Raw genomic sequence first — 17,444 nt, 5'->3', positions numbered from 1 at the left:
AGGCTGTGGAGAAATAGGAACTCTTCTCCACTACTGGTGGGAATGCAGACTGGTGAAACCACTGTGGAAATCAGTTTGCAGACTCCTTGGCAAACTAGGTCTAGAGGTCCTATTCAACCTAGCTATTCCCCTTCTGGGTATTTTCCCAGAAGATCTGAAAATGTCATATCACAGTGATATAAATGCACCCATGTTCATAGCAGCACAATGTGAAATTGCAGAAGTAACCCAAATGTCCATCCATGAGGAATGGGTAAAAAAATTGTGGTACTTTTATATAATGGAATATTACTCAGCTATAAAGAAAGATAAACTTGAGGCTTTTACAGGTAAATGGTCACAACTAGAGACCATACTCATAAGTGAAGTAAACCAGACCTCCATGAGTGAGCAACGTATTGTCTCACTAGTATAAGAACCTGAAAGAGTGAATAAAAATTAGGAGGTATGATAGACACTATAAAACGAAAGGAAAATGCTCAAAAGTAAAGAGCAACTGGGATGAGGGAAAAGAGAAAAGAAAGAAGGGGAAATTATGTATGTATGTATATGCAGGATAGCTAACATAGCCGTACTACTGACTTCTATCTCTTTACTGAAAGGAATAGTTAATGATTACATATTTGATCAACTTTGCATGTCTCTGTTTGTTTTCCTGAGAAACCACTTTGAAGATATCAATACGTAATACAACAACCATTGTTAATTTCCTAACACTTTATCTGTAATTCAGTATTACTTGTATTGTTCTTATGCTATTTTGCAAATGGATGTCTGTTTGTTAATGTTTTCTTTCTTTTATTTTTAAAATAAATTTTAAAAAAAGATGAAAAAGTTTTTGAAATACCTGGTTTTACAATGTAAGTATGTTTAACACTACTGAGCTATACACTTAGAAATTATTAAAATGGTATATTTCATGTTTTTTATCACAACTAAATATTTTAAACAGTTGGGTGTGATGGTGCATCTTTGTAATCCCAGTACGGGTTGAGGCAGGAGGATTGCCATAAGCTTGAGGCCAGCCTGGGTTATATAGAGAGTTCAAGGCCTGCCTGAACTACAGAGTGAGAGCCTGTCTCCAAAAAAAAAAAAAAAAATTAACTCAAGAATTTCAATCTTTCAAATTATTTTTTTTTCACTTTTTAAAACTCCACAACTCTGTCTAATATTTTCAATTAATTTTCTTTTCCCATTTTCTGACTGGAAAAGTATTTGTTCTTTTGTGCCAGTATCTGCATTACAATAAACTTTGAAAACTGTAAATCAGTTTGACAAAGTGAAAATAGGAAAAATTACCACTAATAACATTAAAATGTCACACATCATTTTTCAACATTCTATGTCCACGACACAATTATATACTTCAAAAATACCTGATACAGGAGCATTATCAGAAATACCCTTGTGCCTACTGAACATAGAAAGAACTGTCTATACAATTTATGTTTCATGTTGTTGTAATATGTGATGAAGAAACATAAAAAAATTCAAATACAGAGTGAGCCACAGAGAAAATGAAAGAATAAAAACTATAAGACTACATTCAGTTTAAAAAGAATCTTAAATGGTATGCTACCTTTCAATACTTGTTCTGCCACAATAACAGCTTTAGCTGAGCAAACAGGTTTAGCTGGCAAACAGCCAACAAGCTAATGACTATATTTCTCAAGCCTCCTTTACAGATAGATAACAGTTATGTTGTAATAGTACAAATTCTGGATTCTACTTTTAAAAAGAAAGAATAAAATATAAACAATCTATGTGAAGGTTAACAGAAACAACTAACAAACCTAACATGTATATTAATTTATAAAAGACTATAAACAGTCAAAGTAATCTTGAGGGGTGGTATTGGAGATTGAACCCATGGCCTTTTGACTTATTATATCTATGGCCCTTTTTTACTATGAGACATGTCCAAGTTGCCCAGACTGGGGTTGAACTTGTGGTCCTCCTGCCTCAGTCTCCTAGAAAGCAGGGATTCCTGGAATCCTGGCTAAAGGCAATCTTGAAGAAAAGGTAAAAGAAATTACTATCCCAGATGATAACATTTATTAAAAAGCTACAGTAACAATAGTAACTAAGATAACTATACTTAGTAATACTGGCATAAAGACAGAAAAATGAACAGAGTCCAGAAACAGACATACACATATCTAAATATTTGACTTATCAAGAGTGACACTATAAAGCAGTAAAGAGTATTTTCAATAAATACTACTAAGTCAAAAGGATATCTATATGGGAAAAAAAAAAACAAAACCTCATGATATGTACATAAAAGTCAATTCCAGATGAATTGCAAATCTAAATGTGGAAGGGTTAATAACAAAGCTTCTAAAATATAAGAGAGTACCTTCAAGGCCTGAGGCTAGGGAAAGATTTCTTAAAATGTAACACACATTAAAAACCAAAAAGTATAAAGGAAAATAATAAATATACTAAAATTAAGAAATTCTGTTCACTAAATACCTCAGCTAAAGAATGAAGTGAATCCACAAAGATATTTACAACCTAACAAAGGGTTTGTTTTGAGATGACATAAATAATTCTAATAAATCAGTGAGAAAAAACAAACCAATGCAAGAGTGGCCAAAAGCCTTGCCTAGGTACTTTACAGAAGAGGCTACTGAAATAATTGATAAATACATAAAAAAGTGCTCTCTTACCATCAGGAAGATAAAAATTAAAACTATTACACCTGTGACAGACCTACATGGCTAATATGTGTAAGACTGACAGTATTAGAAATGAATGAAGATTTGAATAACAAGTACTCTTCCATACTGCTGACAGAACTATAAATGAGTACAAATACTTTGAGAAATTGTTTGGCATTAGCTAAATTGACCATTTACATATGTTATTCATTCCTATGTATATATTCAACAGAAATGCTTGTAACATGCAGGTCAAAGCTATCTACAAGAATGCTCACAATAATTCAAAACAGAAATACTTAAATGTTATTAATATTAGAATGCATAAATTACACTGTGGTGTTATCATAAAATAGAATGTATACAAATACACCCTCAAAAAAAAACCCTCCACTACATGCAAACACTTAGATAAATATCACAAACATAACATCGAATGAAAGAAATCAGACACAAAAGAACGTATGTATGATTTTACTGACAAAAGGTTTAAAAATTGGAAAAATCAATAGTTTCTGTTTTCCTCTGGCAAAGATTAAAGTAGTTGTGAAATGGAAAGGCAGTTTTTCTAGAGAGATGATAATGTTCTATTTCTTGATCTGGGGTGATTACATCGTTGTTTGCACTTTGTGGTAATTATTTGAACATTACAATGGGTACATTTTCCCACATGTACATGATTCTTCAATTTAAAAGTTAAACAAAAGCAAAACAACATCAAAATTAAGCTGGATGCCAGCCTTTTGTCCTCTGCTTCCTCTTGCCAGGGATGCAGACAGGATGATAACAACTAGAACAGCTACCTCAGACACAAATGAAAGCTACACATTAAGGATGGGAGAGTTGCCTTCTCAGGTAAGGACCTCTTACCTCTGAAATGTTACATTAGAGATATAAAATCTATATTGCTTACACTGTAGTGTTTTTATATCTCTTAAAAGCAATTTTAGACTCTACTCTAATAAACGTGAAATTACTAGTTTGAACACAGAAAAAAAATCTTTATTTACATGTAGTCAGGGGTTTGTTTGCTTTAGTAGAAAGGTACAGTGAGAATTATCTTTCCAACCCTAGCCAAAGTAACTTCATATTGTAATGAGCCACTATTTAGCTGTCCAGTGAGGCCTCACCAAGTGCAAAGGCTATTTGGGCTATTTGCCAAACTGCAGAACAACAAAGTCATCTATCACCACGGCTAGACAGTACTTACGGAGACAAGCAGGGCTTCCTGGTAAGGACAGGCTGGGAACAGAGAACACAGTTTTTCCAAAGATATTTCTTACTTTTGATCCTACTGGTCCTGTTTTAATGAGTGCTCTATAAAACCTATAGCCTAGCATAGGGGATTGGTGACTTCTGTGGTGCTGCAGCCTGCAAGTTGTCAATTGCTCTGTCATAAGCCTTAATAAACTCATTTACCCACCAAGCTGGACTTGTCTGAGCTATTCTTTAAACTGTTGACTCCATTATCATTTTGGAGGCAGATATTTCTTTTACATCTCTCCAGGAAATTTATACAACTGGCACCCAAGCAGTGATCCAACAGATCCAAAGATGAGGTAGGAAAGCCTCCATGGGGAAACTCCTGGGGTGATCATCCCCATCCATGCAGTATGGGGTAACATGGCTCCTAAATGAATGTGGTCTACTGAGTGAATACAGAGATGCCCCTAAAATACCTGATGGACCAGAGAGCATTCTGCAGTCCTTGAAGGTAATCCTTGTGGGACAGGACTGTAATCACTGTGGCACAGCCCTTACTGTAGGTAGTTACAATGCTGAGGCTGTTTGCCCAGGTGGAGCCCCTGGGATGACCACCTTACCTCCATGTGTGGAAGGATGCTGACTAAAATGGATGCCCTGAAATAACAAGGCAAGTACAAAGATGCCTTGCAAATACCTCTAAAACTGGGGAAAACACTATCATTTGTTAATGAACAGTACAATTTAAGGGGGAAAAAACACTGCTAGATCATGGCAGCCATGGGATGGCCCCTCCTCATAGCAGTAGCAGCAGAGGATGAGCTCCAAGCCCAAGTCCACACCAAGAAAATGCAGGAAGAAAAGAACTGGGATAAACGTGCTAAGGTGTCAGTGCTGGGGAAGAACACTGTGGGCAAAGCAGAGATGGTGGAAGGTCTAGGCAACCTCAGCTCAAGCTGGAGTCCAAATTGAAGCTGTTATGGGGAACAAGATGGGCTATAAATTGGACGTCAGGTGGAAATGTTTTTAGATATGCAAAGCCTGCCCTGGATCCTGAGGGAAGCAAGGCTGAGGCTGACCAATGTCTCATGATACCAAGAAAAGGAACCAGCATTCCTGGCAATCTTTTAAGAGTTAACAAGAGCACACTGTGGTACAACCTGGCTAGCTGGTATATTTACCTTTGGATTCCAACTGAAGTAGATTTGGGGGAGGACTTCAAATTGGTATGCTTAAAACACTCCTTATAAACAACACTGGGATAGTTCTTCAACTACAACTACAAGACCAACTTGCTCTTCTTTCTACTTGTACTAAGATAACTTTTGCTATCTTAGTACCTGGAAGGTTACCTAGAAGTCTGTTACTCAACCAGTCCTAATGTGATGTAAACATCTGCGTGTAAACTGAGACCAATCGAGAGAAACATTAGCCAGGAGCATTTTAATATCCAAGTGGCCAGAGGCTTGTGATAGAGGGAACCGGTAAGTAGGACAGAAAGGAAGACAGAAAGTTCTGTGCATGAGGATGGTTTTGATTAGGAAGCATTTTGTATGGTAAGATTTTATCTTACCAAGATGAAAAAAAGAAAGATGGGGACAAAAGGAAGTCTGAGTAAGATGAGAAGGTGTTATAAGGATTGAAGCTTATGAAAAGAAATTTGTATGATTGGCTGTTCTAAGTTTTTGGTCTTGTTGGTTTTATCAGGTCTAAGAGCTATTCCTTTTAAACACTGTTGCTCAAATGTGGTTAAAGGGGCTATAACACTGAGTCTCAGTTGTCAATCACTTTCCTCCAATGTGGAACCAGATAAGACCAACAACTAGAACAGCATTCCAGTGTTGAGGGACAATGGAAACAACAACTAATTAGCAACGCTTTCAGAAAAATTCTCATAAAGATAAGAGGAGAATATAAGGAAAGCATGAGAGTTACAAATATCAAGACAGAATCCCTTAGCGTCAGCCCTACCGAAAGGTAGTCAGGAGGTTATAAAGGAAGAGTTTTTATGCATAAGTGCCTGATGATAATTATCACAAAGAACTCTGATAAAATGCTAAGTTAGTTCTGATTCAATCTGAGCCTAACCTAACAGAAAATCTAAATCTTGAGATGTTCACAGGTAAAAAAGACCAAGCTTATATGAGGGGTAGACATGCTGTGAAGAAATATCTTGCACATCACAGTAAGAGAATTCCACATAAGTATAGATTATATAAGCAGGGATGTGCACCTGAGCACAGTGGGAGCCAGTAAAGTTGCCTGCTCCAGAAAGGGTGATTAATACCAAGTAGTACAGACTACCAGAGAGGTATGAAGAAATTGTGTGCCCAGCCCATAGTCCTTTCAGCAGTCTAGTGTAGCCAGTAAAGAAGTCAGATGGCTCATGGAGAATGACTGTGGGTTATAGAGAGTTACATAAGTTGCTATTCTCTGCCCATGTCACTGTACCCAACGCTGCTCCCTTGATTCAAAAGCCGATGCAATTTGTGAGATCTTATGCTGTTTTAGATCTTGTTAATGCTTTCTTTAGTATTCCCTTAGCTGCTGAATGCCAGAACAAGTTTGCATTCACCAAGAATAGACAGCAGTGGACCTTTCAAGTGCTCCCTCAGGTCTGCCTGCAGCACAGTTCCATCATGTGCCATGCGATAGTGGCTTGGGATATTGACTTATTATCTTAGAATTATTTTACTATATAGATAGTATCATACTAACTTCTGAGCATCATACAGATTTAGGAAAATATCTGAAGATATACAAGGTACAAAGATGACAGATATCATTTCCTACAAGGTACAAGAGCCTGGTAGCACAGTAAAGTTTTGGGGAGTCTTATATTGGGTAAGACACACACAATACCTGAAAAGATCACTGAGAAAATTCTGCAACATCCTATACCAATGAATGCAAAATACTTACAGCTACTACTAGGCCTCTGAGTACTGGAACATTTTCATATCCCACCTTGCTCAAGTTGTCTACCCTCTATGTAACATGATAAAAAGTGGAACCATGTGGAATGAGACAAAGGGCTGAAGAGACTTTTGAGAAAGTCTCAAACTCTTTAGCTTGGGAAAAGCTAAACAGTTGTGTGCCCCAATATGCAGTGCCCATTTGTTCTAAGGAATACCAAGAGCCTCAAGGGTTGCAACATAAAGAAACCTGAACAGACAGTTCCAACCCCTTTCTCTGGTTCCAATCACAGAAAGAGGTTGGAGCCTGGAATACAGAACAGAAGCAGCAATTCCACCTAAAGCCCTGCAATGGGTAAAATCCATCACTGGATCTGCTTCAGTGACAATAAACACAACATACCCAATAAAAGGCTGGACTGCAGGCCTTTGGCCAAGCCACTTTCTGGCGTCGCACAAAATTAGATTTTGCAAAAGTGGCAGGATTGGTCTGGATGCAACCAACCACTGTCCTGTTCCAAGGGAACACACCAGAACAAAGACCTGTGGCTGAGGAAGTCACAGGTAAACCACTGCTACTGTTCTGTTAAATGGATATGATGTGCCAAAGAAACTGCCATCTAAACATTTGTGTCAGTATCCATAGATTACTTCTGTTGTTGGCCACAGCCAAGGGGAGCCTCTGCTTGCAGCAGGCAGTCACCACACCTACAACCCACAATAAGTCCAACTTATGAGTGTGTGAACTTCCCCTCTCCAGTTAAGCAGGCATGTGCTGAAATGTGCTGTCCTTGTTCCTCAAACGTGGAGTACCTTTAAGGGGACCCCAGAACTGAGATGAGGCCTTCCTTTAAGTAAATGAAGAAACATGTAAATAAGTCCTGACCCATACACACGTAAGCTGGGGACACATATTCTTTACTGATGCTTGTATCACTCTAGGAATAAGCATCTGCTGCTGCAATATAACAGCCCAGTGCTCAGTTCTTAGTCAAAGAAGATAACATCCCCTTCCCACCCTACTCAAAGAATACTGCAGAAGAGGTGGAAAGACTATAAAGGTCAGAGTAAGGGGTAGAGTATAGTGAGAATTTTTCTCCAAACTCTAGTCAAAGTAACTCCATCTTGTGGTGAGCCACTGTTCTAGCTGTCCAATGTGCCCTCAGCAAGTGCTGAGAATGTGTGCCAAACTGTGGAACAACAAGGTCATGCACCACCACAGCTAGACAGTGCTTACTGAGACCAGTGGAGTTCCCTGAGTACGCTTAACTTTTCTCAAGGACCCTTCTTGCTTTTGATCCTTCTTTGTTGTTTTAATTAGTGCCCTATAAAACCAGTAGTCTAGCACAAGGGGGTTGGTTACTTCAGTGATGCTACAGCCTTCAAGCTATCAATTGCTTTGTTACTCGCCAAGGTAGACTTGTCTGAGTTGTCCTTTGAACTGCTGACTCTGTCTCATTTTGGGGGCAGCATTTCTTTAACATTTCTCTGGGAAATTTACACAAGAGAAAGGGAGGTAGTTACAGCTGGCTTAATGCTATAAATGCAACCTCTATAAGCTTCTGGACCATTGGTTGATAAGATGAACAAAAGCACTGAGCCTTGCTATTATTAATAACTAAACCCAAACTATATTCATGGGCCAGAATGATTTTACTGGTTTTAACTTTTAGCTACCAGAGATTACTACGACAACTACTGAACTTTGAATTTTGAAGTAGCAGATGATGATGTCTGCTCTTTGCTGAAGAATCAGTAGTACATTCTGGCTCAGTTCTGGTTTATGAATTAGATGGTAATAATTTGTCACTTTTCTTGTATGATTATGTAGAATGTTCTTATGTTTAGGAAATTCTGTAGTAATGTGCACACATTGGGATAATGAGACATTCCTTTTGCAAACTACGGTTAGTTTTTTTTTTTTTTTTTAAAGTTTCTTTTTTTTTTTTGAGAGAGAATCTTGCTATATAGTTCAGGCTGGCCTTGTACTCACAGCAATCATCCTGCCTTAGTCTCCTGAGTGCTGGCATTATAGGTGTGTGTCAGCACACCTAGCTTGGGGCAGGGGGGATTTATTTTTAGATTCAGAAAAAAAACATGAAGTATAAAGGAGAAAGTGGGGGAAAGGGGATACAGGGACAATGTGGTAAACTGACAACAACTGGAGAATCTGGATGAAGAATTTATATTATAGGAGACTTTTGTACTTTTATGGCAATTTTTCTGTTAATTTGAAGTTATTTCAAAATAAAGTTTATTTGTTTGTTTGTTTTTATGGTGCTGAGGATTAAACCCAGAGCCCTGTGCCTGCAAGGCAAGAGCACTACCACTGAGCCACAACCCCAGCACCAATAAAAAGTTTTAAAAGTAATGTTTAAAAAGACTGTGATCCACCTGGAAATTCACGTCTTTGAAATAGCAAAGTTGCAAATCAGCCAAGTGTGGTGGCGCATGCCTGTAATGCATTATGGGAGGACAAGACACACAGATTGCAAATTTAGGTCTGGCTCAGCCACTTATCAAGATGCTGTTTCAAAATAAAAAATAAAAGAAGGGCTAGTGATATAGCTTAGTGAAAAGGGCCTGAATTCAACCCTCAGTACCACCACACACAAAAAAAGCAAACCAAACATATCTTCACTGTATATAATACAATGATAACAATGAACAAAGAAAAATGACCAAAATGATAACTGACCTAGGTCCACAAAAAGTCCTGCCACAAGTGACTTTAAGTAAATCATGTAAGCTCTCTAAGCATAAATTACCATATCACTGACATAATGGCATTTAATTAAATATACTCAATTGTACTACAACCATTAATAAATGATTCAAAAATCCTGTCTATTTGACTTTAACCATTATACTCACATAACATCCACACCTCCTGGAGTAGCAGATGATGAGGTCTGCTCTTTGCTGGATGAAGAATCAGTAGTACATTCTGGTTCGGATACCGAATCACTGCTGCAGGGCTCACTATTTGGAGATACATTTCTTTGAGAGGTAGTGTCAACTGCTACAGATGCTAATTCACCCTCATTAAATGCATCACTTATAAACATGCCTTCGTGGGTTAAATAAGCCACTTCTGTGTCCAGTGAATTATCTCTTGCAGCATTCTTCTGCTGTGAAATCTCCTCCAATTCTCTAGTCCTTTGGTTTTTGTCAAGAACTGAGAGAACAACACTGTGAATGATATTCAATGTTGCCTGAAGAAAGAAAGAAAGAAAGAAAAAATAAAGGAAGAAAGAAAAAAAGAAAGAAAGAAAAAGGGGACACATTTTTAAAGGATTTAAAATATCTCATACTTAACCTAGACACGGTAGTGCAAGGAGGATAACAAGTTCAAGCCCAGCCTTGATAACTCAGAAATTTAGCAAGACTCTATCTCAAAATAAAAAAAAGATGAGGATGTAGTACAGTACAAAGGCTCTGTGTTTAATTGCCAATAACACACACACCTACTTACATACACACAAAATCTTATACTTGAAGCAAAAGTGAATTTTTTAATTATACAGAAAAAAATGTTTGTGACCTTTTCATACACACACACAGCATCCTTAGATCCTATCTTCTCCCCTTCTCCTTTCCCCTTCTCCCATCCCTTTCCTCTTCTCATAATAACCTCCCTTCTACCAAAAGTAAATTCTGTGCATATAATAGCTATTGAGAGCCTGAAAAAAAAAAGTAGTACCCAAACTAATAGTTTCCAACAGCTCACACTTATAAACATGCCTTCGTGGATTAAATAAGCCACTTCTGTGTCCAGTGAATTATTTCTTGCAGCATTCTTCTGCTGTGAAATCTCCTCCAATTCTCTGGTCTTTTAGTTTTTGTTTTTTTTTTTTTCTTTTTTCTGTTTTTTTTTTTTTTTTTCCGGTACCAGGAATCGAACTCACGACCTTGCGCTTGCCAGGCGGGTGCTATGCTGCTGAGCTAAATCCCCAGCCCCTTCTGTTTTGTTTTTAAGGAAGCTGTGCTGAATATTTTTGTGGTTACTGAATTGTGGATATGATTTTTTTGTTTTGGTTTGGTTTGGTTTTTTGAGACAGGGTCTTGCTATGTAGTTCAGACTGGTCCCGAACTCACCCCCAGGCTGGCCTTAAACTCCCAGTAATTCCTCTACCTTAGCCCCCCAAATGCTGGAATTACAGGCATGTCCTACCACGCCCAGCCCTGAGGATATGATTTTATATTGGAGAGATCATACGCAAAAAAGGTGTAGCTGGCTATAACGTTTCAAAATCAATCTTTAACATCTCACTATATTTGATATTTTATGAGTTTTCTTGGACCATGTGTGTCTGGACTGCTATCTCAATAATATATGTCAAAAAAAGAGGTGGGGCCTAGTAGAAAGTAATTAAATTATAAGGGTTTCACTTCATGAAAAAATTGAAGCTACTTTATTTAGTGGTACTAACACTTAAACCCAAGGTCTCACCATGCTAAGTAAGCTTCCTACTAATGAGCTACATCTCCAGCCCTTTTATTTTTTAATTAATTAATTAATTGATTTGGGGGGCACTAGGGACTGAACCCAGGACCTTGACACTGAATTATATCCATAGCAAGCACTTTTCCTTTTTTTTTATAAGACGGTCTCACTAAGTAGCTGTCTTAATCACTTTCTTTTCACTGGGACACAATAAATCTAAAAGCTTCAATTTAAACAAGTTTATTTTGGCTCAGTTTTAGGAATTTCAGTCTATATTTGGCAGGCTTGAACATAGAAACAGCATGGTGGAAGGGCCTCAGTAGAGGATAGCTACTCACATCACAGCAGCCAGGAAGCAGAGAGAAAAGAGAAGAGATGAGGAGGGAGATAAATATTTGCATCCTCTGACTAGGCCCTACCTCCCACAGCTATACTCATACCACAGTTCACTCCTCTTTCAAAAGCCCTGCCTATGAACACATAAAGCCTTTAAAGGACATTCTTTTATTTATTGTTTTGGCTTTCTTTATGAGACAGGGTCTCACTACATAGTTTACACTGACCTTGAACTCACTAGGTAGCCCACACTGGCCTCAAACTCACAACAATCTTCCTTGCATCAGCCTCCAGAGTACTGGGATTACAGGTGTGCACCACCATGCCCAGCTGGATCTAAACCGTAACACTCTGGCGCTGGCCCTCCAAAATTCATGCATATCTCTTTATGCAAAATGCATTTAGCCTATCTCTAAGAACTGTCAAAATCTTAACAGTGTCAACAATGTTGAAAAGTCCAAGTCCAAAGTCTCCTCTGAGACTGAAGGCAAACTCTTCGCTGTGTGCCCTTATCAAAATCAAAAAAGACAGCCCTCATGGCTTCTCTCTTGGAGTGGTTCTGCTGACTGCTTGTGGTTTTCCAAAGATGTTCCACACTCCTGGAGCCTCCAATACACTTTTAGCTTTACTCTCATAGCTTTACACATTACTCCTCAGGGCACAAGGCCTGACCTTCCAAGCCTTCCTCTGAAATCTGGGTGGAGGTCTTCCAGGCCCTACTACTCCTACATTCAGCATGGCTATAAAACCAAGATGACGTGGATGACATCAAGGTCTGCCAACCAGTCAAACAGTAGCTGAGCCCCTTTGGATCATGGCTGTAGAGGCCTGTGAGTGCCAACGACTAAGAGCTATGAAACAAATCCCAGAGAACTAATTCCAAAGAGTTCTATTCTCAAAGCAAGGTCTTTCACTTTTAGACTCTAGAGCCTCTAAAGGGTGAGGTCTTGCTTGCTTTTGAACTTGTTATCCTCCTGAGTTGATCTTTATATCCTTTGTCAAATAAACATGTCAGGGATTATCAGGGTTTTTTTCTGCACTTATTAGAATTGAAGGTTACATGGATAAAATAACGTGACCCAAATGCAGTCTGAATTTAGGTCTCTCAACATCTAGACACCATTCTTTTTCATTTTCTTCTTTGTTTCTTGTCATTATGTTTTTTTAAATAGGTACTTTCTACAGAAAGAAACTCTGTGTCTCTTTATCACAGCACTTACTTTAGCACAGTATAATAGAATTATTTCTTAGTTGAGCAAGATGGTGAGCGTCTGTAATCTCAGTACTCTGGGAAGCTGAGGCAAGAGGAGAGCAAGTTTGAGTCTAGCCTGGGCAACTTAGTGACTCTGCAAGATTCTACCTCAGAATAAAACAAAAAGGACTGGGGATGAAGCTCAGTGTGAAAGCCTAGGTTAAATACCTAGTAATGAAAAGGAGGAGTAGGAGGAGAAGAGAAAAAGGAGAGGAAGAGAGAGAGGTAAAGAAGAAGGGTGAATGGAGGATAGGGAAGAAGAGGAAGAGGAAGAAGAGAAGAACTATAATCCTAAGTCATTAATAATCACTCAAATATAAAATTTTAAAAATCTTAATCCTTTTATTATTTAATCCATTCAAAATATTACTGAGCGGCTGGGGATTTAGTTCAGTGGCACAGTGCCTGCCTGGCAAGCATGAGGTCGTGAGTTTGATTCCCAGTACCAGAAGAAAACAAAAACAAAACAAAACAAAAAAATTACTGAAATGTTCTGGTTTGAATTTTATGCTTTAATGTCTTTTTAAAATATCATTTATGTTAATACTAAAATGATATATAAAATATACTTTGCTTTTTTAAAATAAACATAAGGATGTAGGTTAGCAAATTATTAACTCTGATAAATTAAACAAGCAATTCAAATACTATTGGTTATCCCTGTATTATAGTAAACACTATAAAGCAAAACAAAGGACTGGACCTGTAGTTCAGTGGTATGACATGCATGAAACCCTAGTTCAATCCCCAGCACAGCAAAAAAAGACACCAAACAACCTTTCTGATCATATAAAATAGTGTCTTTTTAAAGAAATTTTAGGGGAAAACAAAATCATATTTTAAATGGTCCTATAATCTAGTAAACTAAAAAGAACTAATTTTTAATTATTTAAAAATTCTTCCATTAAAACAAACAGCTTGTAGTTACCATTATTTTTCAGTAAAATCACAAACTTTTTTCAAATAATTAAGTACCATATTTGAAGGTTATAAGTCACCTTTATAGATGTTCTACTTATATATTAATTTAAGCATCCTACATACTAATTTATGCATCCTAAATATTACCACTATGACAAATTATAGTTCCCATACTGTACTTGCATCAGATAATAATTTTACTTACTTTACTAGAGATAAGGCCTAAAAGTGGGATAGCCACTTTAAAAATTGCTGGTAAAAATTTGGCCAAATATATACTATACTATTGAGGAGTTCTATATATCCAGACATGTAATAATAAATCTATATGATGATAAAGGTCATAGAATATATGAAAAAGTGAAAATAGGGCCTAACTATTGAATAATCTATCCATACAAAAAGGTTTGTTGCCTATCACTATCAATGGGTAGGATCAGTATCTGTAATCCCACTAATCCCAAGCAGTCTAAATTAAACACAATGAAATTTTTTCTGACTTTGTCTGAAGCGCTTCTGTATGTGACTTAGCATTGCTTCTGTGTGAATAAGGATAAGCCATGATATAAAGAGGTACTAAAATTCCTAAGATGACTTACCATGGCACTTAGGAAATTCTAGGGATTTTTAACTAGCACATACAACACATTTCTGACACCTAGTAACAAAATGATATCAAATTTTACAAACAGTTCCTTTTAACTATCATATTCAGTAATTCCTTCTTACTAAAACACAACTATGGCATGTTAGTAATTCCAAACAATGTGTGTTACAGTCTGTAACATGTTTTCTTCTAAAAAAATGTTGTGTGCCAGGCTAGGGATTTAGCTCAGCGGCAAAAGCGCCTGCCTGGCATGCGCAAGGTCGTGAGTTCGGTTCCCGGTACTGGAGAAAAACCAAAAAAAAATGTTGTGTGCCAAGTGTTCTTTTCAATATACTACATGGCTTAAAATTAAGTGGTTTGGCTAAAAAAAAAAAAAAAAAAAGTAACTCAATGTAATATAGATGATGCGTGATTGGACTCCAGACCAAATGAAAAAAACCTACAATAAATTGCATTAATAAAGTAACTTAAAAATGAACAATATCCTAAAAAATTACATCAACATTAAATTTCTAGAAAAAATAGTGACGAGATAGGTTTTTTTCACAGTATTGAATCACTATGTAACCTAGAAGGATTTAAGTATCATAAAATGAGAAAAGAAAAAATTGCATAATATTTAATGCCAAGCAAGTATTATACTTCTTTTTAATATAAAACAAATTGTTTAAAATCATAAAAATTCCTAAACTAAAGGTATTTCAATTCTTATTTAAAACCAAATCTCTTTAGAAAATTTATAAAAGCAAAAAAGTTGTGTTTTATTCCAGAAAGCTGGTTAAATTTTAGGGATATTCTGGACAAACTTATACATAAGCTTACCTTAACTCTGTGTAGGAAAATTGTAAACTTAGAGAAAATATCCTTTAATAGATCAAACCACTGGAGAAAATTCAACATTCTCATTTGATCTGCAAGCCTAGAAAAAAAATTTAAACATAAATAATGTCATCTCAGGGCTAGTATGATAACATATTCAAACTGAAGGATACTTTGAGTAAAAATGAAAAACAACTGTATCTAGGTTTCTAACTAACATCATCAAATTTTGAATTGGTCAACTGCCAAACAACTCCTACATCTTTAAATATCTTTTAAAACTAATCTAATCAAATATACTGACATAGAAACCTTATAATATAGTAATCCCATGTGAACATACTTTGTAACCATTGAAGAAATAATTTTAAAAACCCAATTTTAGTTAAAGATAATGTCTTCTAGCATAAAAATAGAAATTAACATCTTCAAGAAATTTAATAACCTACATTTCTTACTACAAACTAAAAAATACTTTTCCACATATAAGAAGTAATGTCACACTGCCTCAGTTCAAAATTTTGGCAGCTTTAAGGGATTACTAGCTATGTGACTGTCAAGTGACTTAGTCCCTATGTGCTCCAATTTTCTCATCTTAACATGGGGAAACAACTCTACATGGTTGTAGTAAGTTTTAAATGAGTTAATAAAAAATACTTAGAGCAATGCATGGCATATTAACAATTGTCAAATATCATCCAATATTATTATTTTGACAGTTGATATCAACCAATAACTTTAAGATAAAACAGATTAATTATAAACAGAATTCCATAAAATATTTTATAGCATAAACAACTTATTACTCTAAATTTATCATGAATATCACTGCAGCTAGTAGTTTATTCTCAAAAAATACTCTTATACTGAATATACACAAGGTTCTACTGTCTTTCTCCTGAACCCTATTAACAACTTATTTCCCTTGTCTCTCAAAGGTACTGCCCCATGTCATTTATGATTTTCTTACACCCTGACTCATACCTCAACCAGTAATTCCTTAACAAAATCCTCTTAAATTATTCTAATTTGCATGTGTTGTCTTTTCCCTGACACATAACTACCAATCTATATATTTATACTTACTTCACAACAACATCTGTGTCTATTTCTTCTATTTGTGAAACTTTATTAATCACACACTGCAAAATTTAAGAACAAAAACAATTTGATTAATTCTTTAGAATACTAAGAACTGAATGGTCCATCTGCACATTGAAAAGCACTTGTTGACTACAATAATCATTTTACCAGACTTTCTTAAAAATATCTCTTATACAACCTTAAAGTGTTTGAAAAACTGAAGCATTACCCTACTCTATTAAATATTTTACAGTATGCTTAATATATAACAAATAAAATCTATTCAAACTACTCAAAATCATAAGCAGAAATATAAAACTGTAATACTGAGAAACAAGGAATAACCTCGATATTAATGTCCCAGAAGAAATGCATATTGGATATTTAACTTTTCTGGCAATGGCAAGCAACAGTTTTATTTATTTATTTTTTTTTGGTTTTTCTGGTTTTTCTCCGGTACCAGGAACCGAACTCACGACCTTGCGCTTGCCAGGCAGGCGCTTTTTGCCGCTGAGCTAAATCCCCAGCCCAAGCAACAGTTTTAAACTTTAGAAAGATAATAAATGCTTAAACTTCATGTGGTAAATGCTTTACTATTTAGATAATAAAAGCTTAGACATGGCTGTTAAAATTTTTGCTTAAAATATACAAATAGAAGTCATAGTTATGTCTACAATACACTTCTTCATAAACGGAGTACAGCTCTTCAACCAGAACTCAGCTTTTGAAACTGAACACTGTCAGTATCTCAGACTTCTTTCCAGCTCTCTGCCCAGCTATTGCTTCCTCCAAAAAGATACTATCTTATTTCTAAACAATACATTAATCTTGCTTGTTTGAATTTTACACAAGTGGATTCATACAGTATTTACTCTTTTGTGTCTGGCTTCTTTGCTTTTTTACATTGTCTCTAATGTTCATTTACGTAGTTCTGAGTAATTTACATATTCTCATCGCTATATAGTATTTGATTGTATAAATACACAATTTTACTTATCCTATCTACTGATGATGGAGCTTGAATTGTTTTCTTTCTTTCTTTTTTAAAAACAAGTAGTACTGTTGTGAACACTATTCTACGGTATTTTGGTGAACTTATGCAAGAATTTATGTTGTATGAATATGTATGGATAGAAATGCAGTTCATAATGTGTGCATATTTAGGAGATGCTACCGACAGCTTTCCAAAGTGGCTATA

At 36.2% G+C, this 17,444-nt stretch overlaps 1 protein-coding gene across 1 annotated transcript in view; it reads right to left on the bottom strand.

Annotated features, from left to right (window-relative positions):
• Vps54 (vacuolar protein sorting 54 homolog (S. cerevisiae)) overlaps positions 1–17,444 on the bottom strand; it is a gene marked incomplete at its 5' end in the record, with an annotated part of 114,644 nt that overhangs the window by 30,377 nt on the left and 66,823 nt on the right. Inside the window, 3 exon segments of the mRNA XM_005385705.2 lie at positions 9,656–9,996; positions 15,167–15,263; positions 16,250–16,305. Of these exon segments, the coding sequence (XP_005385762.1) occupies positions 9,656–9,996; positions 15,167–15,263; positions 16,250–16,305 (494 nt within the window).

The sequence above is a fragment of the Chinchilla lanigera genome, unplaced genomic scaffold, assembly GCF_000276665.1.
Source record: "Chinchilla lanigera isolate Chin_1 unplaced genomic scaffold, ChiLan1.0 scaffold00023, whole genome shotgun sequence".
In the NCBI taxonomy this organism is placed as follows: Eukaryota; Metazoa; Chordata; class Mammalia; order Rodentia; family Chinchillidae; genus Chinchilla; species Chinchilla lanigera.
Note: the sequence above shows the minus strand (reverse complement) of the source record. Positions and strands in the feature narration are given on the sequence as shown.